General features: G+C 40.7%; 1 protein-coding gene across 2 annotated transcripts in view; it reads right to left on the bottom strand.

Annotated features, from left to right (window-relative positions):
- The window catches only part of chfr (checkpoint with forkhead and ring finger domains, E3 ubiquitin protein ligase), a 40,103-nt gene extending 37,705 nt beyond the window's left edge, over positions 1 to 2,398 (bottom strand). For both annotated transcript variants that reach the window (XM_039771455.1, XM_039771456.1), the window contains exon 1: positions 1,821 to 2,398. In XM_039771455.1, the coding sequence (XP_039627389.1) occupies positions 1,821 to 1,947 (127 nt within the window). In that variant the 5' untranslated portion in view covers positions 1,948 to 2,398. The remainder of the gene's footprint in view (positions 1 to 1,820) is intronic.
- Positions 2,399 to 11,583: the final 9,185 nt, after the last annotated feature.

The raw sequence follows: 11,583 nt of genomic DNA, 5'->3' as shown, positions 1-11,583 counted from the left end.
GCATCTTTGTAACTTCAATTAAACACAATATTTTACATCTCATTTTCCAATGGAAGATTCACTGCAAAAAATAAAAATACACTACAAAAAATTAAAAGGAGCCACGACCCCCACATACCCCCCGATGTATCATAAAAAATTAAACAGCTACCTTTCCGTACACAGACATATCTAATACTTTGAAGAGTCAGATGTTATACAGCCTAAAATAATGTCATTTCACAATGTATGTAAAACAATATCATTTTCCATACCAACATATTTTCATAGAAAGAAGTGCAAAAACATCCCATGTAGTTAACTAACTTACTAAATGTGACTTTTGGAAAATGATAGGGATTTTTTCTAGTTTCAAAAACTTTGAAAGCAAAGTACTTCCTTAGCTCTCTACATTTTACCTTTCTGCACGAAAACAGCTATAAAAAGTTCTTACTTGAAGTGGCTTAACTGTATTTAAGATTTCTCTGGATCTGTACAGGAATAAATGAGTGCCAAAATGGTCAAATGAAACAAACAAGCGCTAGTTCATTCACACCATTTCTTCCTCCTTTTTGCGTATGCTTTAAGACCATTACAGTCATACAGATCAAGTGTATTATCTGTCATTTCATTTTTAAACCCTTGTTTTTTCAGTTTGGTCAGACACCTCACATGCAATCACACTAGGATTAACTATGACATCCTAAAGGGCTTCATATTCCTCTTGAGTTGATCCTACTGTGTATCCTGGCATGGAGAGATGTCTAGGGGCCCCGAGGATTGGTGGTGGGTCCTCTCTTCTTTCTATACACCACCTCACTAGCTCCTAGCACTGAGTTCAATGGCTTTTCGTATTATTGTTATGCTGATGATACACATCTGTACCTACCCTTTTCCTTCCAGTGAACCTACAGTGTATCAGCTAGAATTTCTGCATGCCTCACCGATATTGCAACCTGGATAAATAAACACCATCTCCAGCTCAACCCGGCAAAGACAGACCTTCTTGTTATTCCATCTATCTATTCAGCACCCCATCTTTTGATCAGCTTGGCTCATTATTGCTTACACCTTCCAAGTAAGTATGCAATCTTCGGGTCATAATCAATAACCAGCCTTCTTTCAGGAAATATGTTGCTGCAGTCAATAGGTCTTTCAAGTTCACTCTGTACGATATACTTAAGATTAGACCATATCTGAAGGAGTACGCAGCACAACTCCTGGTTCAGGCGTTGGTCTTGTCACATCTGGACTACTGGACAACTCTCCACTGGCAGGAGTACTGGCATACAGTATGTTTCACCCTCTTGAATGAATTATCAGGGATACAACATTTTATTTCCAAAAACCCATATGCTCCCCTATCCATAGGCCACCTTACCCTGACGTCTTGAAGTAACCCTTTCAATCCACATTAGATTACTTACCGGTCAATCATAAGCATAACACTTTCAACTTTTTTTTTTCTGGTTTACTCCTCTCTATGTCAGACTTTCCTCCCCGTGTCACAATCTCCACTTAAACGAGATGATTTTTACCACACTTTTGGTGTACCACTGCCTATCCACAGACTGGCTTTTCAAACGCGGCACTATCCTCACTACCATTTCCAAGACTCACCCGCTCTCCGTTTATTAAATTTCTTCTGGTGCCACGCTTTTCGTTTGCTCCTGATCGTAACGTTTTTTTTTTCCAAGATGGTATTCCACAGACACAATATTCATGGTAGCACCCACTGGGTTCACAACTTGGATCCATTCGGAGTCGACCATTCCCAATCCCCCAACCCCAAGTCACTTTTCACGCTCTCCAGCCCTGCCAAGTTCCACTCCGTCGCTTACCTTTCTTTCCCCCGATGATGAACTCTTTGCTGAACAGCAGGATCACAGAGTGCTTCTCCGAGGCCACACGGACAAGCTTCCCCCACGGCTGTCCAATTCTCGACTCTCCCGTTTCACTGCTTTGCATTTTTGCCAGACACTTTCGCAGAAGGGGACTGATGGATCACTTTAAAAAGCCGCGGCGAATCTTTTTTATTTTCCTTTCTTTCTTTCTTTGTGCCAGTCCTTGCAGTGGTATCAGGGAGTGTATGAAATTGTAGCCGAGTTAAAGTAAAGCACCTTGACGTTGGCTGACACTGCCAGACACACCACCGAAGTGTCCCCCGAACGAGGAGACTCCCTCACTCGCGACCCACAGTAGCAGGGCCTCGCCTCTCCTCTACTCCCTTTACCGACGACACCACCCGGCTGCAAAGCGACCAGGCCAAGGTGAAGAAGACGAGCTGCTGGCATGTAATGAAACGCCTCACTTGGCTCTCGGAAAAGTTACTTGAAACGATTCAGAAAACAATAAAAGAAAAGCCCCTTCATTAAGTGCAATTCGCAGCACTTCCTGGCAACCAAAGGTATTTACAGAAATCAGCTGATCAGGAAAGGGCGGAGCTAGGACTGTGAAGGGGCGGGGGAAGAGACTGAAGCCAAGCTGGGGGCGGCCATCTTTAGAGAGGGCAGGTGTAACAGAGCAGCTTGGGAGAAGTATGGCAGACACCAAGTTGACATCTGGCTTTTTGGACCTGTTTTTTTTAGAAAATGAAATGGGAACAGACCTTCAGAAATAAAAAAGGAAAGTGATGAACTTCTTTTTATTTACAGGTCTTGTCCTCACTGCTTTGTATAAGTGATGAGATGGGACAAATCTTAAGTCTAAGGGTCCCTGGGCCTAACAATGCAATGGGCCCCCTCTGCTTCCAATCCCTGCAACCTGCTAGAGCCAACCTGTCGACACACTTTTCATCCAACTGCAGATGCCTGTTTGTATTTATAGGACATCAAACACAATGCTGTAACTTGGTTGTGCTAGCTGAGTAAATAGCACCAGTTACAGTATATGCTTTTGTAACAATTAGTTACAAATCATTGTAATTGGTTTGCTTTTTGTGAAGCTCTTTCAGTAGAATATAGGTACTCTGTAATCAGTATGTTTTACATCAGTAATAAAATATAGTAAAACCCTATGATAGCACACCCCATAATAGTTTTGCCTTCCCCACAAGTGGTCACAAATATTCCAGTCACAAATTCACTTGACCTGAGGTTGTCATCATTAAAGTTGAATGAGTGGCATTACATTGCATTTTGCTGATACACAACATAGAGCACTCTGGTGCAATAATGTTATAGCCATCAGTATTCTCTCTGATTAATATCCTAACTCAACTAACTAGTATAGGCCAACACCAATCACCAACTCTAAATACAGTAGGAAAAAAAATAGAGAAGTTTTAGAATAATAATTAATAAATCAGTTGTCCTACCTCAATGAGACTTCTGCCTTACAGAAACCTGACTTTTCACAAGGTTCAAAATCCGTACTAGATCACCTGTGTTCAACTTCCAAAATCTCAGCTGGTTTAATTTTCATGAGGGTCCCACTGAGCTCTGGACCTGGGTGTGGGCTCAATAGGCCCATTCAGGGATCCATCTATGGTGATGAGACATATTACATATAACATTCATGACAAATGAAGAAAGGAGATCTTGTAAATCATCAGAGACACTTTAGTGCCTGAAGATGAGTCTAAGCTGCTTAAAGCAGATGAGAGCCATACAGTCCGGGCTCCATCACAATCAAGGCCTTTCATTTTAAACCCGGGGCCAAGCTGGAGGAGAGCCAGACACTAGCAGTCATGGCACCTGTCCTTTAGAACAGGAAATCCACTTGAAGCTAACCAACCCCCTTAGCACTATATTAAGTCCCATTAAAAACAAGCCAAAAAACATTGAAATTTATATGTAACAGAAACATGAAAGTATTAAAATGTCAACATAAATTCAGTACTGAAGGTCTGTTGAGTGTTCACTGCTGTAGTGATGCAGATTTAGTACATGTCTATCGTGTGACATGTTTTGAAACAGTCACCAATGCTCAAACTTAGGTCACAACTGGGACAGTAGAAGTGTGTTTCTTAGCGCTCTTGTAATATTTTTTTCTGTTGCTAGCACATGAGGCGATAGAAGGTCAGTGCCTGATCCACAAATCAATCAGCGCCTTGTGTTATTGTAGGGTACCACATTGCAAGGCCTAGTGTCCTCCACATTTCCCTGATACAAACATTGACAGTTGCTACATTGTGAGCAGTGCTTAAAGGCTAATATCTTGATTCTCCTTCCATCTATTCACATTAACTTTTCTTTTTTGCCATAGTGAAGCTTCACTATCACTGTAATTTGGTCGTTCAGTTGCGTATTCATCAGTTTCACATTCTGTGTCAGCGTCTGATGAATAGTTCACATTGTCATCACTATTGCTGGATTCAACTAATGGTTCACTTTCAGTTTGTTCTAAAACTGGCTTTATACCTTTGCAATTACTTACTATTGTGTGTTTTAGTTAAAAACTCCACCCCAACTCGTGGATATTGATGAGTTATCATAGAGTAGCGAAATGCATAGAAGTATTTTTTTTTTTTTTGCAGAATGATGTTATTTTATCCTTTAAATGGTACCAGAACACTGTTCTGAGTGTTATTCAGTCTTAATACTGTATATTGGCTCATAACAGTTTAACCTGAGAGACACTTGGGGTTAGCCATTTTTACATAAAATTCCAAGCCCAAGTGAGTCACGTGATTAATGCCAAGGAGGCTCAGCATGTTTGTGCCTGGCCAGTATTTGGATGGGAGGTCATCAAGCAAAGGCTTGGGTTGCTGCTGGAAGAGTTCTCTCTCATTTTCAGTATGTTACTGGTCTTCATCTTGACCCACTTCAGTTTGCATACTGTGCAAATAGATCTATGGAATATGCTATAAACATTGGCCTGCACTTTGTGCCAGAGTTATCTAGACTGTAAAGGAACAGACCCCAGGATACTGTTTGTAGACTTCAGTTCGGCATTAAACACCAGTGTTCCTGAACTGTTGTTAACTAAATTTCTACATAATTAATTGCTTCCATCCATAAATGGATTTACTGTTTTTTCACAAATAGAAAACAGTATATTTGGATGGGATTCCACCTCTAAGACTGTCTCTATGTCAGCACAGGTGCCCTTCATGGTTGTGTACTTTCCCTCTTAATCTGTGCCCTGTATACCAATGACTGTAGCCCATTAAGTTAGCTAACGACACCACCATCATTAAACTGATTACTAATGGTAAGGAAACAGCAAATAGAAAGGAGGTGACTTGTCTTTTGTCTTAGTATCCTACAAATAACCTGGTACTCAATACCACCAAGACAGTAGAAATGGTAATCAACTTTCGCAAACAGAACCTACAATGTCTTTCATTAGAAATGCATTATTCTATAGTCAGTTTGGAGGAATCCTTTACTTTTTGGGCACACTATTACAAACACTCTCAGCCATTTATACGTCCATTACTAAGAAGGCTCAAAAGTGCTTATACTTTTTTACACCACTTACAGAAATCAAATATTTCCCAGCCCTCCCTAGTACAATTCTACAAAACCATAAGTGAACGTGTAAGCATATTTTCCATTATTGTCTGGTTTGGCTGAGCAACTGTCTGGTCCAAAAAATAAATTGTGGTGTGTTGTGAGGTCTGCTTATAATATAAATGGTTATGGTATTCCATCTGTTGCACACCTGTGTGTATCTTGTGTCATAAATCATGTCAAAGGGATAACCACGGACTCATTTCATCCCGGTCATCACTTGAACCAAAAATTCCCCTCTGGCAAAAACTTTAGATTAAATAAAAGTAAGACATATAGACACCTAAACACTTTCTTTTCTAGAGATATAGGCCTTGTAAACCAGCAATTTAGCCTGTCTTCCTAGTTTATTTGTGTATTCCTTCATATACTGTATGAAGGTGTGTGCAGAAACATTATACACATATATGCTTTCACTTGCGCATCATTTGCATATCTGCTTTAAAATTTATGTAATCTGCAACTGTTTATCATGTGTGTTGCTTAATATATTTTATTTATGTTATTTGTATGTAAGGTTGGCATGGTGGTGCAGTGGGTAGCACTGCTGCTTTGCAGTTAGGAGACCTGGGTTCATTTCCCGGGTCCTCCCTGTGTGGAGTTTGCATGTTCTCCCCGTGTCTGCATGGGTTTCCTCCCACAGTCAACAGACATGCAGTTTAGGTGCATTGGTGATCCTAAATTGTCCCTAGTGGGTGTGTGCCCTGTGGTGGGCTGGCGCCCTGCCCAAAGTTTGTTTCCTGCCCTGTGTTGGCTGGGATTGGCTCCAGCAGACCGCTCTGACCCTGTAGTTAGGATATAGCGGAATGGATGGATGGATTTGTATGTAATGTTGTATTCTGTTATAATGGATAAGTTTAAATATCATGGATCATTGGTAGTCCAAGATGTAGAATTAGATGTGAATTATGTTTGACTGAAGAACTAAGATGAAGGTTGAAGGTAATGTTTTTAAGACTGTGATAAGACAAGCAATGATGTATGGAGCTGAGACATGAACAGTAAAGGGAGTGCAGAAGAAGACGTTAGATTTGGCAATGATGAGATTGTTGAGATGGATGTTGGAGTTGCAAAAAAAAAAATTAATAAAGAATAAGAAATTAGACAAACACAGGTACAGCCAAAGTAGGAGAAATAATTAAGTAGGCACAGGAAAGTAAGCTGAAGTGGTATGGACATGTGATGAAGAGAGACAATGAATATGTGGCCAAAAGAGTAATGGGAATGTACTGGGGAAGAGAAAACAAAGTGAGCCTAGGTAGAGGTGGATGGATAAAGTAAAAGAAGATTTAAAGAAAAAGAGTCTGACTGGAGAGGAGGTGCAGGACTGAGCTGTATGGAGAAGGCTGATCAAGCACATTGACCCCACACAGAAGTGGGAAAAGATGAAGAGGAAGAAGAATATTATGTTCTGCTATAAGCTCCGAAGCTATCAAACTACATTCCTATACATTTACGTACTGGTAAATAAGAAACAGGGTGACATGGTGGTGCAGTGGGTAGCGCTGCTGCCTCGCAGTTAGGAGACCCGGGTTCCCTGCGTGGAGTTTGCATGTTCTCCTGGTGTGTGCGTGCGCACCCTGCGGTGGGCTGGCGCTCTACCCGGGGGTTTGTTTCCTGTCTTGCGCCCTGGGATTGGCTCCAGCAGACCCTGTGGATAGGATATAGCGGGATGGATGAATAAGAAACATTAATGAATAAAAAGGCACGTTAGTGAGGCCAGCAGGGGGCGCTTACCTTATGGTCTGTGTGTGGATCCCAATGTTCCAGTTAAATGACAAGGACATTGTGTTCAAAAAATTGACACCGGGTGGCGCAGGGAAACGGGAAATTTTCAGTTGACGTTCAATGCAAGAATAAACAAATTACAAAATACATTTAATGATGCAATGTATTGTGCAGGATATTCAATTAATATTCACTTTATGTTTTGAAGAAAACATCATGAAGGTGTCGTCCATTTCTCCGTACACATTCCGACAGCCTGTTGTGGAAATTCTGCATTGCTCGACGTAACATGTCAAGAGGAATGAGAGCGATTTTCTCTTCGGTCCTCCTTTTTAGTTGAGCAATGGTAACAGGAGGTGTGCGGTACGCTTGGCTTTTAAGATGCCCCCAAAGTAAAAAAAAAAAAACACAAAGAATGAGATATGGGGATCTCGGAGGCCATGGAATGTCACCGTTGCATTAAATGATGCACCTTCCAAACAATCATATAATAGCTGCCATCGATTGTCGGGCAGTGTGTGAAGTGGCCCCACCTGGAGACTTCTTTTTTAAGGCTAAACTCGTTTCTTTGAAATTACGCACCCAGGTTGAGCAGATGGGACAGGATCATGACGTCCTAATCGATAACGACACGGAAATTATCTTTGTGCAGCAGTCACACTATCACCATTCTTATCAAAGGCTTTCACATGCGAATGCTCGTTGTACACCACTCCACTGCTCCATTGTAACTAATGGGATGGGGTTCTAAACGAGGTCCCCAACACCTAGTTCGGAAATGTCCTGTTTCCCTGCGCCAATACAACAATTGTTGAGACATACCAACATACAATTTAAAGAAGATCACAGCACATTAAAAGTAAAAATGTGTCTAGCTGCTGTTTAAAATTACCAGTGTTGTGGGGGCGATCGAATTGCAAAGAGCAAGCAGTAGAACCACAGACCCACTACCTCAAAGGCATGGCGACATAGAAGACAGAAATGAATACATGATCTAACAGACAGTCGTGTGTAGGTGCTAATTTAATTCCCTGTGTGGCTATTGTCAGTTTGGGGTAGCAGAAGCAAAAACTGGCATGCCATAGACATGTAGGGGGCGTGCATAAAGGAAAGATGAATCGCCCCTACCTTCACCAGTAAGAACCTTTACCTTAGCTCAGAAGTCCAGTTCTGGCAGGTGACTTGCCTCACTGGATGCTGGGAAGGAATACATTAATTCTTCTTGTCTGTGAAAGATTAAAATCTATTGTTTTGTGTGTATGTAAGCAAAGTATATTTTGTCTTGGTGACTCATCTTTTTGGGAACATTTGAACCTTATAGGCCACGGGCGCCCATACTTTTTCGGCTTGCGAGCTACTTTTAAAATGACTAGGTCAAAATGATCTATCTACATAAAAAAACTATATATATATATATATATATATATACTGAGTATACTTTATAAATAAAATATATGTTGTCGTAACTTGCATAACTGAATAACCTTTATGGCACAATAACAATTCAATACATTTATAGTCACTACAGTATTTGGATTTAATAATCTTCATGTGGGAAAAGGCTGACTCGCATAAATAAGTAGAGCCGAATAATGCAGTCAAGGAGCTTTTGAATTCAGCCGAGTGAAAAATGACGGCTGTCCGATTCATTTTAATTCCCTCTCTTTTCTCTTTCTCAGATCGCTTTTTGGAAGGATGTCAGTTTTGTAGTTTTTATGAACAGTTTGAAAGTGCCTCTCCACATCTTCCTTCTTTGGAATAGCAATGATTGATAGATTGACACATCAGAAAAACGCTCTTCGATTGTGACATTGTGAGAAAAAATCCTCTTCCAGTTCCACATCCAGCCCATACCCTCCCCAGACATTTTTTTCAAATCCCTTCTTTAGTCGATATAAATTGGAAGGCTAACTAGATCAAAGGAGTTTTGCAGTAGCTAACACGTTTGATCGTGCATGCGGGATGACCAGTGTGTTAAAAGAAAACAGATCTCAGACTGGCCGCCCTGTATGTCAATCAAGTGGCAAATGCCATAGGGAACATATACATACGATAGACTAACGTTTAAAAAAACATTTTTTTTAATGCAACGCGATCTCCCTGCACTACCTTTGCGATCTACCGGTCGATCTTGATCGACGCATTGGGCACCCCTGTTATAGGCTATATTGGCTGTAGTTAGATAAAACTTTCTTGAACCTTCACTGTTGTGGTATCCAGTCCCAGTTCTTCCACAATACCAGGGACACATAGTCATGATTCTTAGGCACCAGCACTCCGTATTTCGAATTATGTTTTATTGACTTAATTATTTAATAATTGGCAACAATTGGGAACACTGATGTCAGACAGAACAGCTTCAGATAAGACAAGCTTCAGTGACAAGACATTTGTGTCCACCAGGGGGCATTGGCTCCTTAATGGATCAGGTTCAATGATGGGAAGTGTACTGCGGAAAATGCTTTCTACTTAATCGTGAGGCTTCAAAGCCACAATAGTGATAGGATCACTACATCAAGACCTAAAACAAATTGTAACCTAAATATTCATTTTAAACTTAGCTTCCTTTAAAGAATCATTCAGCACAACCCGCAGCATGCTTGCTGTGAAACCCACTGATAATTATTGGCAGGATGATTCCTGCTGAAGCTGCTAGGACATGGACTATCTGTGCTCTGCCTGTTGTCTAGTCCAGCTGCTCCAGTCAGCCTAGGATCAATGCCAAGAGTAATAACACCTTTATCACCATTAGGGGAAGTGCCGTGAGATGGTTCAGGAACAACATGAGTTGCAGTGAGATTTTTAGTATGGCAAGGAAAAGGAACAGGAGGAAGACAACATTGGTCAACATCTGCATCAGCCATGGCATTTAGTGAAAGGAAAGATACAACAAATCAATCAGCGTTTAACTAGGAGCATCTCCCCCTGCACACCAGGGCCATCTTAAAAGCATCATAGACCCCCGGCAAAGCAGTGCACTGGGGCCCCTACCTACACAACCACTCAGCAAGTCACAGCATACATAGATTAGCATGGGGCCCCTATGCACATGGGGCGCCCAGGCAACTGCCCTGCGTGCCCATGCGTTAAGACGGCCCTGCTGCACACCAATACTAGTTCATATAACATTCTTAGCATTTCTCCTGGCAGAACCCAAGAACTACCTTCTCAATGACCAATTAAGCATGCTAATGAAAACAAAAAGTAAGCCATGTAGCACAATAATAATTAGTAAAAGGAAAATAAATATATTGTATATGAAATAATAATTTGGCATAAGAAGGTTATACAAATGAGTGCAAAACTTAGTGAATACAGAGTGATGCATTGAATATTGCCTGAATATCACTGCTGCCTACATCATAGTTGTGATGGCACTGCCATTGAGTAATTTGGCAAATTGTGCCCTGTAATTTATAGGAGTACTGATACAGCATAGGGTCTTAGGCTGGGCTGCCAGAATAGACTCTGCTCCTACAATTCTGACTTACATTAAACATATATGAACATGATGAAATGTACTTAAATGTGATGCCATTGTGAAACAGTGGGCTTTAGTTCTCCCTATACAGTACTCCTCCTGCTTTATTCTGGATGCTCACCAGCCTAGAGAGGCACAACAGGAGAGATTTGTGAATGGGTCCCCGGCAAATGATAACAATGCCAAAATAATCAAGTTATGTACAGATTTTTTTAAGCAAAATGTGCAATGTTTCAGATCAATAAAATGTTTCATGTTAGTGTGTTTATCAGACCTTTACATTGTTAAAAGGAGAAAAAACAAAAAATAAAATCTATGAGAAGAACAAAAATGTATGCTGTGAAGGTAACAAAAATCTGTCTCTTTTCTAATCCAGCTTTTCCAGTGCAAGTGGGGACAATGAGTTTATCTTGGCAAGAGCAAGAGCAAAACATGAACCAGTCATGGATGTGAGGTCAAAAAGTCAACTTGCAGTTACCAGCTCTCCTAAAATGTAAGCTTTTGGATTGTGGAAAGAATGTAATAAAAAAAGATGTGTAAAATCAACACAACAAGGACTTCCAATGGCACAAATGACAAATTCCCTTAAAACACCAAGAAAATCAATCATAAAATGACAACAGTAAATAAATATCATAGTATGATATATCAATAAAGCAAGGGTGTGAAACAAATGCAATGTAAACCTTAACCTAAGAACTAAAATACATTTTGAAATATCTGCAAAATACTTTCCTCTTCCCTGGCAGCTCTATTCTTAGTATCCTTCTCCCAATATACTCAGCATCTCTCCTCTGCACATGTCCAAACCAACACAATCTCGCCTCTCTGACTTTGTCTCCCAACCGTCCAACCTGAGCTGACCCTCTAATGTCCTCATTTCTAATCCTATCCATCCTCGTCACACCCAATGCAAATCTTAGCATCTTTAACTCTGCC

This window comes from Polypterus senegalus, chromosome 12, assembly GCF_016835505.1.
Source record: "Polypterus senegalus isolate Bchr_013 chromosome 12, ASM1683550v1, whole genome shotgun sequence".
NCBI lineage: Eukaryota > Metazoa > Chordata > Cladistia > Polypteriformes > Polypteridae > Polypterus > Polypterus senegalus.
The sequence above is the reverse complement of the archived record's forward strand: the minus strand, read 5'-3'. Positions and strand labels throughout refer to the sequence as shown.